This window comes from Eucalyptus grandis, chromosome 2 (assembly GCF_016545825.1).
Source record: "Eucalyptus grandis isolate ANBG69807.140 chromosome 2, ASM1654582v1, whole genome shotgun sequence".
Classification (NCBI taxonomy): Eukaryota; Viridiplantae; Streptophyta; class Magnoliopsida; order Myrtales; family Myrtaceae; genus Eucalyptus; species Eucalyptus grandis.
This window is the reverse complement of record NC_052613.1, coordinates 25,419,245-25,433,927: the sequence shown is the minus strand read 5'-3', so window position 1 is coordinate 25,433,927 and position 14,683 is coordinate 25,419,245. Positions and strand designations below refer to the sequence as shown.

Genomic DNA, 14,683 nt, shown 5'->3' with positions numbered 1-14,683 from the left:
AATGGCCAAAAGACGACGGGCTGATCTGCTGCTGCTACTAAAATACATTAGGGGGGGAGAGATTTTTAAATTCATAGGGCAGGCAGTCGTTAGGCGATTCCGATGCGTGAAACTAGTGTGGCGGGAATTAAATAGGATATCAAAAATTTAAGCCAGTCCGGTCTACCAGCGACAGTGTGGACAGTGTGGACTGAGAAGGACTTGAAGTAGGGAGGTTCGGTAGGTCGGTGGAGCCGAGAGGTAGGAGGGTCGTGAAGCACGAAAGCGCGCAGGCCAGGGTCGGTATCACGCCTTTCATTACATAGATATTTTTCATATGCGACTTTAAATGGGTGATGTGGTCGGAGGGAAATTTGAAGACTTACAGCTAACTTGAGGCCGACAAAACACCTTACAGGACTTGTAAATCGATTAAATTCGGGCCTTTGATTTGTATAGGGAAATTGGGTCGATGGATACGGGAGGAGGGCCATGAAGGACGTACGTGCAAAGTAACATCGGATTCCCAAGGTTGATACCACATCTTTGATTGGCGAGTTATCAATATGTACATTGATATCTTTAATCCGTGACATTCTTGATGGGGAATTTGGAAGCATTGATATGTGAAGATTCAAAGCTAGCTAGAGACCTGCAAAATACCCTAAAGGTTCTATAAATTGATTAAGCTTGGGTTTTTGGTCTATATAGATGGCCCTGATTTAGAGCAATTTGCACTCTATTTATTTGACCCAGAACGAAATGATTTTTGGCTTATGAGCTAGGAAATTATGTAAATTGGTTAAACTCGCTTCTATAGGTGAAGACTTGGAGCTAATTAGAGACCCACAAAACACTTGACATTGATTAAGCTTGGGTCTTTAATTTATATAGATGACCTTGATTCTGATCAATTTGCACCCGATTTGTTAAAGTCGGAATGGGGTGATTTCTGGCTTATGAGCTAGGAAATAATGTAAATCGTAAGTGAAGACTCGGAGTTAACTGAAAACCCACAAAATTCCTGATAGGTCTAGCAAATCGATTTAGATCGGGTCTTTAATCTATATAGATGGCCATGATTCAGAGTAGTTTACACTAGATTTGTTAAACTCAGAACGGGGATGATTTCAGGTTTCTGAGCTAGGAAATAATGTAAATTGTACTTGGAGACTCAGAGCTAATTGAAAACCCACAAAACACCTTATAGGTCCTGACATCGATTAAGCTTGGGTTTGTGATCCCTACGAACGCCCTTGATTCACAGCAGTCCACGCGTTCGATCGTTCAGATTCGGGACGGAAATATCTCTGGCCTGTGGGGTAGGAAATGGTACCAAGAGTCAAAAAATGGTCAATTCAAACGGAAAAGCGGTCGCAGCAACCGAGCAAGTAGGAGGGAACTTTCCCTCAATTATACAAAAGCCACTCGCTAATGGTCAAAAGTCGCACATGAAGCAGCCAACGAAGTTGTCGGTCGGGCCCGCCTCTCCATACACTCGCGCCTGCCACTCGCGCTCCCTGGATATATATAAGAAGAGCGCGAGCGATGGAAGCTCACAAGCGCCACGCACAATTCCTATAGGCCATCATATCTGCACTAGTGCGTAGTAGCCATCATCATCAGGTTGGAGACGGACGATGGCGCCTCAGGATTCTTTGGTGTTCAAGGTGCGGAGATGCGAGGCCGAGCTGGTCCGTCCGGCGAGGCCGACGCCCCGCGAGCACAAGAGGCTGTCGGACGTCGACGACCAGGAGGGCCTCCGGTTCCAGATCCCTGCTATCCATTTTTACCCGGGCGACGGGTCCGGGCGGGACCCGGCGCGTGCCATCCGAGAGGGGCTCGCCAGGGCGCTGGTGTTCTACTACCCCTTCGCGGGCCGCCTGAGGGAGCTCCCCGGTAGCCGGAAGCTGGTGGTGGACTGCAACGAGGAAGGGGTGTTGTTCGTGGAGGCTGACGCGGACGTCACCCTCGACCAGTTCGGGGACGCCCTCCAGCCTCCCTTCCCTTGCCTGGAGGAGCTCATCTTCGACGTCCCCGGCTCCTCCGCCGTCCTCGACGCCCCTGTCTTGCTCATTCAGGTACTGCACATGAAACCCCGTCTTTTGACACTTAAAAAGAGAAACATCATAGACCATGCGCATGCCGGAAAGTGAGGTTCCACGACGTGTGGCTTTCCTCGTGCTCGAAAAATTTAAGGCTCTAAAAGAGAAACATCACTTCACTTAACACAGAGATTCTCCCATCCAAACCGCGAGCGGCCCTGTTCCAATTTTCACGCACACGAAAGGAGTCCGCCGTCCGCAAAGGTCGGTCCGAGGTTCTTCTTTCGTTTGCCAAAAAGGGTCGGTCGGTCGATGATCTCCATGAACTCCGTTAGAGCTGCATGCTCCATCATGACTTCCCTGCACCGTTTCTCTCTGAGAAAACGCTTTGTAAATAAAAGTTCACGACCGATTAGTAGTACATACGGTGCCCATGCGTCGTCGTCGTCTCGGATTTTCAAATGGGTCCTTTGTTGCTCGGCTTGGGATTTTAGCAGATCCCCAGAACACGATAGAGTCCACTCAGAAAGTCACAAGTTTGTCCTTTTAAAGGCTAACATGGCACGTTCTATCTTCGTCATGATCGGGTTGGCTGTCGTCATTTGAAAGTTCGAACTATCAAAATATAAACCATCTCAAAAAAGAGAACCGATCACGAGTTTTCGATCATAAGAATCAATTTATGTAGGAAAAAAAAATGCCGTCCATAGAAAATTCTTTTCGATGTCGGGAGTGGGGTGGCCCCGCGGCCTTTCTAGCAACAGGACAAGGAATGGGCAAAAATCATGCACAGTGCATTTCGTGAACCACGCCCCAACCAAAGATTGTGGAATCCAAAAGGGAGCTCAAGTACCGAGCCCCACCTGGGAATATGACTAATTATTAAACTTTCTTGGATGTAAGAATTTGGAGAATCCACATCTGAGCTGATGTTGCTGGTTTGAATCGATATAGTAAATGATGTGATGGGGGTTTTGTCAGCGAGTGCTGACGTGCGGAGCGACGTCGTGATGGTGTGTTGCAGGTGACTCGTCTCAAGTGCGGGGGCTTCATCTTTGCTGTGCGCCTCAACCACGCGATGAGCGACGCTGCGGGGCTGGTCCAGTTCATGACGGCGGTGGGGGAGATGGCGAAGGGCGCCGACGCCCCTTCGGTCCTCCCTGTGTGGCAACGGGAGCTGCTGGACGCCCGAGACCCGCCACGGATCACGTGCACCCACCGGGAGTACGAGCAGGTGGAGGACACCAAGGGGACCCTCATCCCGCTCGATGACATGGAGCACCGCTCCTTCTTCTTCGGGGCTGCCCAGATGTCTGCACTCCGCAGCCGGGTGCCTCCCCACCAGCGCGCGAGCTCCACGTTCGAGGTCCTCACCGCGTGCCTCTGGCGATGCCGCACCATCGCGATCCAGCCCGACCCCGAGGAGGAGGTGCGGGTGCTGTGCATCGGAAACGCCCGGACCAAGTTTAACCCGCCCCTGCCGGCCGGGTACTACGGGAATGCTTTCGCGTTCCCCGTGGCGGTGACAAGGGCAGACAAGCTGTGCCAGAACCCGCTGGGATACGCGCTGGAGCTGGTGAAGAAGGCCAAGGCGGACGTGACGGAGGAGTACATGAGGTCCCTGGCGGACCTGATGGTGCTAAGGGGGAGGCCCCACTTCACGGTGGTGCGGTCCTTCCTGGTGTCGGACACGACCAAGGCCGGGTTCGGGAACGTGGACTTCGGTTGGGGGAAGCCGGTGTACGGTGGCCCGGCCAAGGGGGGAGTCGGGGCCATCCCCGGGGTGGCCAGCTTCTACATCCCCTTCAGGAACCGGGAGGGCGAGAATGGCATCGTCGTCCCGGTGTGCCTGCCGGCCCCGGCCATGCGAATATTCGTGCAGGAGCTGGACGCCTTGCTGAAGGATCCACCGCCCAGCACTAACACCAACAAGTCAACCTTTGTCATTTCTTCCCTGTGAACTGTATCCGCCTAGGCAAATTTCATTTTCATGTGGTGTGATGATCTCTCGTTTTTACCTTTTCTTGTATGGGAGTGAGAACTGGTAATCTACATGCTGCTCTACTATTGAAATGAGAACAAGGCTTTCCCGTAATTCAGCTTTTGCCCACGTTAATCTGTCGGTTTGCAGTTGTGAATTGATTAAAATGCGCTATCTCCACCGTTGGATCTAGTAGATCCCATGTAAGTCCCGAGATAGAAATTGATCAAAAGCATGGGCAAGAACCGTATCGAGTCTTTAGAGTTGATATATGAACAGTGATTTTTATCGAAAGGTATAGGTATTCACGTGTTGTATAAATCCAACAAGAACTTTATTCAATAAGCTAATGATGTGAATGAAATTATTGCACAAACAGGGTCCTAGTGCTGACACCAATGCAGTCCCCATTTCGTGGCTGCTTATGGAAAGTGTTTTATGCCGACTTTTTATTTTAAAAATTAGGAAAGTTAGCAGCTTTTCATTTTACTTTGGGAAATTTACAAATAAATAAAAAAAAAAACCTTCTCCTAAGAAATGATAAGTTATGTGCACAGAGCTGAGGTTGTGGGGGAGGGATGGCCGGAACTGTCTCATGCATTATTCCAATTCAATGTGTCCAAATGTCACCAAGGCATCTCCTCCCTTTTTCTTGTGGACCTGAGGTTGACCGAGCCTCCTCCTGCTTCCCCCAATGGCTTTTGTCTTTGCCCTTTGGCTTCTCTCTACCTTGAACTATTCCAATAACTGCCGGCCTCTCCAAAGCGTATAAACCTTCTGCTTTGACCATACACCAAGCACAGCTGAGGAATTACATAGCATCAGAAATGGACACCAGAAGATCGAACCGAGGCGCCAGACCACCTCCCAAGAATGGCCACAACGATAACAAGGATGAAGACCTCCTCCTTTTCCGGGAATTGCACCGCCGCGAGAAGGACCGCACCATGAACCTCCTCCTGCCCATTTCCAATGAGTTCGAGCCCAATGGGATCCCAGGTACTTGGCCCCCTCTGCATGGACACTTGGGTTTTGTGCTTGTGTGTAAGACTCTGAATTATGCACACTCTGGCTCGATCTGGATGCAGGCAACTATCCTCTGCCTATCCACAGAACCGCCTCGGGTAAAAGTGAGTTCCTTGCCGAGAATGACAAGAATGATTACGACTGGTACGTTCAGTCGTCCTTCCTTCCTTCCCTTCTCAACCATCCTTTGCGTTTTAACAACATTCCTATATGTGCCCTCTTCAATTGCTCATACAAATTGTGGATCATGAGATGCTGCTGAACTCTTTTTAAGGTTGAAGACCCCCCCGGCAACTCCTCTGTTCCCTTCATTAGAGATGGAAGCTAATGCAGTGGACTACCCAATGCAGCGGGAAATACCGATTTTGCAGCCTCTTTCACGGGTAATGGTACTATCAATGACAACGGCCATCTCAGCTTTCTATATTGAACCGTAACTTTTTTATTCCGTGCATGCCTGCTGGAAGCAGGACAATATGTAAACCATTTTCAAATTGCAGCCTCACGAATATTCTGACATGAGCTATGAGGGCAATACACTTCACATTAAACTGATTTTTCAAAAGCATGATGCACAGAATGCACGGATGGTTTTATTTGATTCGAGCGCATGGATTTTGCCAGTTCACTTTACTAAGGTTCTGGGAACTTTTCCAAACATGTAGCTAGTCTTCTGCTGACAAAATGCACACACAAGATAGTCGCTTTTATGGTAAGTAGCTAAACAGGAACTATTCGCCTCAACAATGTATAATGCCATGCAGCTTGTGTCGGATTGAATTTGATGGAGAACAATGCCACACCTAAGATCCGCTGCCAGAAACTAACTAATAAATGACATGGCAATCTATTTCGAGTCATCTTCACAAGCCTAAAAAAAATCGACAAAACATTCTAGCATAAAGTTCACTTTTTATTGACTTCTCGTGTGAGAAGTAGCACCAGTTTCAATTTCTGGAACCAACGTTAAACTCACCTAGTTATCTTATTGCGCAACTATAACCCCCTTGTACTATGCTGGGATCAAATGATTATACTGTTCACAATGTCGAGTTTAGAAGCCTGATGACTCATGACATCATAACCAGTTTGCAGGAATTTTGGGTGGGAGAGAAGAAACCAACGGAACCCAAAAGTCTCCACGAAACAAGCCGAAGACTCCCCCAGCATCTGCATCAGTAACCCAAAAGAACAGTGTCTCTTCAGCTGATCACACTAGTGGGTCCCCGGCCTTATTTATTCTGAACCAGAAGATGACTCAAGAGCTGGTACTTGCCAAAGAGACTGATGCAGCTCCCAATGCTTCAAAGCCTGCGAGTGTGAGCAACAGATACGGTCGTTTCAGCAGCGTTGCCAAATCTGTGGGAGCAGAATCTAATGCAATTAAGCCAATCAATATTAACAATAAGAGAGCCGTGTTGCCTCCAACAAGATCGACGATACCCGCACAGTTTCCAGGTTTCTCCAATGAAACTCCCTCTAATCTCCGAAAAGATCGTCCGGCATCTACATCACGTGGTCGGCCAAGCAATAATGCAAAATCATCAGTAATTCATCAACCACCAGAACCCTCTGCAACTCAAAGAAGACAGTCATGCTCGCTAAGTGTGACCAGGGGTCGGAAACCGGAACCAAAATCCGGAAATGTCACAGGGAATATGGCACCATCCTCGCAGTCTCGTCTGAGGGGCACCATTCAAACAAGAAACGGTTCACAGGTATTACTAGGGAGTAGGATGGTGGAGAAAGTAATGAATGCTCGAAAAGCAGGCAAGCCTGCTGGACCAAATACTGGTTTCCCATGAACCGAGTGGATATTCATGCTCTGCCCCCAACAAGGTTTGGGACTTGAGGTTCAATGGACGGGACACGACGCCTCAAACCATCAGAAACGAAGACCGGGTTTTGGACTGTATCATGCTATCAATGTCGCAGAATTCAATTTACCAATGGTAATAAACATGGTAAAATTTCTTGTTTGATTTCAAGAATGAAGAGTGACTAATATGAAAATGTGGACACCCCTAGTACTGCCTATTTTTATTTTGGTTCTGAAACTTAAGACGACGAACACTCGTATTCTACCGTATACTTCAATTTGGTAGTCCTTATGATTCTTTTTAAGCAACACTAACATCTCTGATGGGTTTTTATAAAATATGTTCGGCCAAGCCGAGCTTGTCCGCCCATATTAAGCCAAACCAGGCCCATAAGAGAGAGGGCGGCTATTTTTATATAAAATAAACTGTTGTATTAAAAAGAATGTTGACTGAAAAATAGAATATACATTCTTCAAGTTTCACTGTTGGTGTATCCTCTCTCAAAAAAGGAACTCAAAGGCTTCAATTGATCCCTCTCGAGACTATGACATTGTTTAATCCATAGCAAATAAGGTACGTCCGTTTTGGTGATGTGTCTTTCAATCGATGTTCATGTATCCTTGGGCTTGTTTCCGCCTTCATGTTTTAGTATTCAATAGTTCAAGTATCCTTTTTTCTTTTGAAATCCGTTTTTGTCATTGGTATCATGTTGTTGTTTCCCAATCGTTGTTGTTGTTTATAATTGGTTTTATGGCCGAAATTTGAGAAACAAAGCTAGCAAACGTTCAAGGGTGGAAATCCCGACACCCGATATATTGTTCGACCCCCCTTTCTCGAATTTCCCTAAACCAAAATTTGTTTCTGAAAGTACAAAATCGAAGTTCTCGTCGAGACGAGAAAATTGATGGGTGGCATGCCGGACACGCTGCTGTCGAAAGCAGCGGGGTACCAGGCACGTACGTCGCACGTGTGCAGCGGGTGCAGAACCGCTGGCGCATGCAAACACCATTGTGACATCAGCCAACAGTTGGGTCGATTGGTCTAACCGGACCCAATTGGCCCAACCTGATGACTCACCAACCGGTTGACCCAACTCAATTGTCCATTGACCATTGACCATGGCCATTGATCGTTGACAAAAAAAAAAACATAAAATGTGTTTTTCAATTATATTCATTATGGATTATGTGTAATCCAATTTTGTTTTGCATTTGTTGCAAAAACAATGGCTTGATGTCACATGCGTACACCTATTTGCACATTGTCAGAAGGACAAATGGCTAGACTTGCAAGGATGATAGCTGAGTTGGTTGATTATCAATAGGAAAGTGGTAACATAATGGAACATGTGGTTAAGGTCAATAAGATGATATAAGACATTATCTGGAATGGTTATCCCATGCTAGCTTTTGAGATGGTGCAGTCCCTTATTAGTACTCTTCTATTTGAATGGCAAGTAGTGTTGCAACGTGGTTCCAAATTATAAAAAGTCTGCAATGGTTTCTTTGAAGGAATACTATAGGATTGAGGCCACAAAGACTTCGACCCTAGTAATGAGTATAACTCGGCGGGGAATGATTGTGCAAGGGAGAAACCCTAAGAGATTTTTATCTATCTTCCTTTAGTTGCTAAAGAGGGAACTTAAGTTTACTAAAACTTTTTATAAGTCTTTCTTGTTCTACTAAAACTTTTTATAAGTCTTTCCTGTTCATAAGTTAACTTGGCATAGTTGAATTTGTGTTTATTTAGGATGTTTTATGGATATCTCATATAGATAGTTTCTTCCATGTTGATGTTGTTGTGTCTTTTGATGTATTGATTACATTATGTAAAAATGTGTTTTTTAAGTTAATGGATATTCAATGTCAATTGCTTTTGTTACTATTGATTCTTGTTGGTACTTAAAGAAGTTTTAGTAGCTATAAAGAACTTCTTTTGCATAAAAAATTATATTAATGACAATTTCAATTTGGGATTTTTGGATGATGATTGGAAACAATCGTGATCTTTTGATTCCGAAATCTTATTTAAAATTATTCATTAATATGATTAGTTTATGCGAAATAGATGCATAAATAATAGGCATTAATAATTCGTGCATGTGTGTCTGATATATTCAGATTTAATAGCTTCAACAACTTAAAGCATAGTCGCTGAATTGAACAAAGAAGGCAAGCTGAACGGTGATCATTATAAAATATAACATATGAAAATCCATTATGTGCTAGAAAAGCAAGAGACATTAAAAACTCTTAATTTGGTTATGGAAGAGCTTGAAGATGAAAACACTACTCAACACAAAAGAGATAAGTATGCATTTACTACATGGAAAAGAAAGAACTTGCTTGCTCGCATCATGTTATTAAGTAGCATGGAGAATAATGTCATGCGAAAGTTCAGGTATTTTAAGAATGCTAAAGAGATGTGGGAAGCATTGGCAGCGAGATTTAGTTATACATTAGTGACCAAACTGAGATAGCTCACTATAAGATTTGACTCGTACATGAAGGCTCATGGTTAAACTATAAAGCAACATCTGAAAAAGATGTTAAACATGATCAAGGTGCGTTCATTATATGTCCTTTAACAGATTTGGCCTATTGAAGTGTCCATGGCTTACTTAACTAAAAGCTCGCCTTTTCTCTGTCGCGATTCCTCTCTCTTTTCCTCTCTCTTTTTTGTTCTTCTTCCTTTTTGTTTTATGGAGAACACGGTTTCCTGAAGCTCTGGTTTTGCCGGCTCGCCTCTCCTCTTCTTTACTTCTGTTTGATTGCACCTACTGCAATAGTGAGACAATTGGATTGAAAAATTAAGTTAAAGGGCTTGAGAAAGAAAGTTGGGCTTTAACTTATTTTATTTTCTTTTATTTTACATGCCCATTTTTCACATCCTACCACATCCTACCCTATTTTATGATTACAAAGTTTGCTTTTAGACTTTGGGATAGAACAGAAAAGTGTAGATATACACTGTGATAACCAATGTGCGATATATTTAGCGTATGATCCAGTTTATCACAAGCAAACGAAGCATATCAATATTAAGTACTACTTCATCCGAGATGTCTTAGCTAAGGGTAATGTTATTATAAAAAAGATTGCTATAGCATATAACCCGACATACATGATGACTTATGTTCCTTTGGCAAAGCTGAGCTTTATTGGCATTTGTGGAGAATGAGCACCCGTCGAGGCATTGAGAAAGTAGTATGGATGATGAGCACTATAACTTGGCTTCAAATATCGAGCCAATATGGAGAATTGTTAAATTAATGTCTCGAGTTTCAATTTAGATAACAATTTATTTAATCGAATTTGTTGATAAAAATTTCCTAAGTAAATTTTAAATTGGATAAAGAATCCCTTCTTTTCTTGGACTTCTTATAGCTGTACAAAGGAGGAAATAAAATAAAATAAAGATTTCCTCTATTATCTAGGGGAGTAGAATCACTCTGTAGATTATCCATGGTGGGGCCCAAAGTCAAATATTTGATTTTGGGCACAATATTCCAAGTTTGGGTTTCTTTTAGCCAATGAAAAGAAAGAAAGAAGCCCTTGCACGTAGAGCCAAAAGACGTGGGCCCAAGTCAAACTTTTGACCTTTGGGCACATATAAAACATAACACGCACATCTTCTTTCTGGCGGAGTTGCTGAAGCCCTACGAAGAAGACAAAGCCGCTCATAAAGAACGTTTGAAGAGCGCTGCACGATCAAGAAAGAAGAACGCAAATCCGTATGTACGCGAATCAGGCGTACGTAGATCATTATATTTTGAGCAAATCAGGCGTACGTAGAGCATTATATTTTGAGCTTGAATGTACGGTAATTTTTGTGCAGTGAGTTTATATAAAGTGAGTTATTTATTATAAACATTTTGGGTTTTTGGTTAAATCTAGATATGAAAAACACTCGAGTGCGTGAGTGAGTAATTGTAAACTCTAATTTTTCGATTATAGTGGGTTATTTGCTATCAGCTCTCCCTGTGGACATAAGTACCAATATTCGAACTGAACCACATAAATTTCTAGTGTCCTTATTATTTCTCGTTTATTTTTCTTGAGTTTGTGCATTGACATAAATTGTAAAATCCTATCGTTTCCGCGTATTATATTCCAACAAAATACAAGGTTCGAAGATTAATTAGCCTAACACCCCAAGTTGACCTTCACATTAATTGGACATTGAATTCCTCGTAACCATCTTGCTCTGATGGGCATTATTCCGCACCTGACGTGTGGGCCACGCCGCCACATCTACCGCTGACAGCACTCACATGTCCAGATGAATATGATAGTGTCCTCTCTCTCTCTCTCTCTAGCCTGAAATTCTGGGTTCAACCAAACTTGCCATTACAGGGCTTCAGGACTGTAGTTGTGAACTGTGGATTGTGCAACTCAAACGCAAGCTGAATAGAGGTGGTCTAGGACCGATTGGAGCGACGGGCATGGAGCAACAGGTAGAGAACAGGCAAGTGATATTCAAGGGGTTCATAGAGAGGGCTCCAAGGGAGACGGACATGGAGTTGAAGGTGGGAAGAATCAGCGGCGGTCTCAAGGCGCCTGCAGGATCAGGTGCTTTCCTGGTCAAGAATCTCTACCTCTCTTGCGACCCCTACATGAGGGGACGAATGCGCGATTCCCGCACTTCTTATATCCCCCCTTTCGTTCCTGGTCAGGTACATTTTCCCTGGTCTGTGTCCTTGCTTTCTTCTTGCTCCTGCTCTCTTCTCGCGTTCCATAGCAATATCATAAGTTCAGCAGCCACATAATTTTCTATTGGTGGGAATCGGTCCTCCTAACTTTATTCATCCACTGCTCGTCTCCAAATGGAGACCGGACCCCTCCTTGTTATGAAATGGCGAAACACTATATGTGGAGTCACCGCGTTGTACTTGTTTCGTAATCATCTGCCTATATTTTACAAATTCAACTTGGGGATTTGTAATCCACCAACCATTTTACCCGGTGCAGCCCATCGAAGGATTCGGTGTTTCCAAGGTTATTGATTCCGATGATCCAGACTTCAAGCCTGGGGATATAGTTGCAGGGTTCACTGGCTGGGAAGAATACAGCTTGATAAGGAAGACTAACCAGTTGAGAAAAATCGAGCAACATGATGTCCCTCTGTCATATCACCTGGGCCTTCTCGGTATGTTTCTCCTACTATACCTGCTTACTGCATGAAGCATCTCTCAAACGAGTTTGTCTGATACATTTCTCAGGATAACTTTTCATTGATAGGTAAAGAGCCCCTGTAAACGATACTAGTGGAGCCTTTCTTATCTAGTCTACTTTTAAAGCCACATTGCATTCACCTGCAAGACTCTTAGATAATTTTGCTTGATACACGATCTTTGGGATGCTACCATCAGAAACTTCCCTTATCAAAAAGTATCGGGATCCTGGCGTAGGATGAATGTTACCTTAAGTTTTATAATCAACCAAATTCTGAGTCAAATCGTCACTTCAGCAACACCTGAATATTGATACCATTTTCAGTAGAATTTGCAGCTAAAGGTCAATATTTAAAGTTTAAAAAGTTGAATGACTTGTTCAGAGTGTTCGAAATTGCCATCAAATGTGCAATTGTAATCTTCATACAGGTGCAAATTGTTTTAGAGCATAGTTTCCAGTAGCCGCTGTTTATTACAGTATTTGGTGGAATCCCATTGTGCAAATAGTTTTATCAATTTCTCATGGTATGTCTAATGAAACAAACTATACTCAACTCAATGATGTGGCAAATTTTCATAGCATAAAAAATTCCCTGGTGTATAGTTAGCAAAAGCTTCTTCATGGTAGCACAACCCTCTTCGTGTTTCCTAAATAATAGATTTTATGCAGGTATGCCAGGATTTACTGCATATGTAGGATTTCACGAGATATGCTCCCCTAAAAAAGGAGATACTGTCCTCGTCTCTGCAGCTTCCGGAGCAGTTGGACATCTTGTTGGCCAACTTGCTAAACTGCATGGCTGCTATGTAGTTGGAAGTGCTGGCTCAAGCCAAAAGGTAAGTCTGTTAGTCAATGGAAATTACAGTGTCATTCTTTTAACTGCAGCTTGCAGAGAGAAACGTCTCATAAGTACAAACTGTTTAGGTCGACTTGCTGAAGAATAAACTTGGATTTGATGAAGCTTTTGTCTATAAAGAAGAGCCAGACCTGGATGCGGCCTTGAAGAGGTCAGTGCTACTAGCATTTGCATTGCTTCTGTTGCTTGTTGACAGGCTAAGTGTGGACAAATCATCTTGATCGTCTTTCCTTATATACTTCCTGGGAAAGATCATAGATACTTATGTACGTTCCTCCTCCTTGTCTTTTCAAACGAGTGGCTAAACAATAAATGGTGGGCTAACAGGTACTTTCCTCAAGGCATTGACATCTACTTTGATAATGTGGGGGGAGACATGCTGGATGCTGCACTTCTCAACATGCGTGTCAGTGGGCGCATTGCAGTCTGCGGCATGGTATCACAGCATAGTCAAACCGATCCACAAGGTATCCACAACTTGTTCAATATGATAACGAAGCGCATCAGGATGCAGGGGTTCCTGCAAAGCGACTACTTGCACCTCTTTCCCCTCTTCTTCAATCAAGTCACGGAATACTACAAGCAGGGGAAGATCACTTATATGGAAGACACGGTTCGTGGATTGGAACATGCTTCGGCTGCGTTCGTTGGCCTGTTTTCAGGTAGAAATGTCGGCAAGCAGGTCATTCATGTTGCCAGTCCATAGGATGGCTAATGAATTTGGTAGAAACTAGGGAAAAAGTGTGAGGGCCTATCCCATCCAAGCACCATGTTCAGAATCTTTTCCTTTCCCAGTTCGGGCTCAAAGTACTGGTGAGCCGGGCATAAGATCACTCCAACTCCATCTTTCCGATGCTGATACTTTAACATTGAGCCACTTTAAATACTGGTGGAAAAGCATAGTCTTTCTTGGGTGCTGGTCATGTCTCGAGTACATGGCAACGCAACTGGGTTTTGGAAAATTCCAGACTCTATGCCTGACCTCCGATTGAATTTAATGGGATCCAGGTGCATGCGAAAATCACCTATTGGAAAAAGATGATGTACCCTGAGGCTTATCATCTCACCAAGATCATGTTGAGAAACGCCCTCATTTAGACCAAGTAAAACAAGTGTTGTTAACACTGAAAAGGAACAGCCAAGTCAAGGCTCATGCGATGCACATTACTCGCGCAGAAAAAGAAGGGATCCCACGTTTGGTACCGAAAGGTCTGAAATCAAGAGGATGAAATCATATATACCTGGGTCTTCCTTTGAGGAGAAATGGGCAAGAATTTCTTCTCCATCCCTCCTCCTCACATCTTCTTTCTCTTCTTCCAAAATAATGGAATAGTGAGGTATCAATTTGTTTATTCATTTCTATAGATTTACCACTGGAAGCAAAAATAGTAATGAAGACAGTCACCTACCAGTGAAATAAACACCTAACAATCTAGTTCTGTTTGAAAGGAAGTAGGTGAACACCAGAGTGGGTAATTTACCAACCTCAAGTGGAATGTACATTATCTACTCACGTAAAAATTCATCTTTCAAAACAAAAACTTAGGTTCCATTCGTTTCATAGAAAATAACTTTCTAAAAATATTTTCCGAATTTTCCGATGTTCCTTTTATGGAAAATAAACTAATCAAGGGAAACGGTTTCCATTATTAGAAAAAAAAAAAAAAAGCCTTCAAAATTGATAAAAATGTTTTCCATTTTTCAAAAGTGGAAACCGTTTTCCATAACTTCGTCCACCAAACTAATTTTCATTTTATTTTTATATTACCTTTTATTTATTTATTTTTTAATTTTTTTTTTGC

At 43.4% G+C, this 14,683-nt stretch overlaps 3 protein-coding genes across 3 annotated transcripts; all 3 read left to right on the top strand.

The window, feature by feature from the left end:
* The first annotated feature begins 1,525 nt into the window (after positions 1-1,525).
* LOC104427024 (benzyl alcohol O-benzoyltransferase) lies at positions 1,526-4,119 on the top strand. Its single transcript, XM_010040182.3, has 2 exons — positions 1,526-2,060; positions 3,049-4,119. Exons 1-2 carry the CDS (start codon positions 1,620-1,622, stop codon positions 3,982-3,984), a joined length of 1,377 nt encoding a protein of 458 aa, XP_010038484.2. The 5' UTR covers positions 1,526-1,619; the 3' UTR covers positions 3,985-4,119.
* A 566-nt stretch (positions 4,120-4,685) lies between these two features.
* LOC104434810 lies at positions 4,686-5,468 on the top strand. The gene is made up of 3 exons (XM_010047674.3): positions 4,686-5,004; positions 5,094-5,175; positions 5,306-5,468. The coding sequence occupies exons 1-3, from the start codon at positions 4,833-4,835 to the stop codon at positions 5,466-5,468; spliced, it is 417 nt and encodes a 138-aa protein (XP_010045976.2). The 5' UTR covers positions 4,686-4,832.
* A 5,672-nt stretch (positions 5,469-11,140) lies between these two features.
* LOC104427041 (2-alkenal reductase (NADP(+)-dependent)) lies at positions 11,141-13,796 on the top strand. Its single transcript, XM_010040195.3, has 5 exons — positions 11,141-11,526; positions 11,822-11,999; positions 12,695-12,861; positions 12,950-13,032; positions 13,209-13,796. The coding sequence occupies exons 1-5, from the start codon at positions 11,296-11,298 to the stop codon at positions 13,585-13,587; spliced, it is 1,038 nt and encodes a 345-aa protein (XP_010038497.1). The 5' UTR covers positions 11,141-11,295; the 3' UTR covers positions 13,588-13,796.
* The last annotated feature ends 887 nt before the right edge of the window (positions 13,797-14,683 follow it).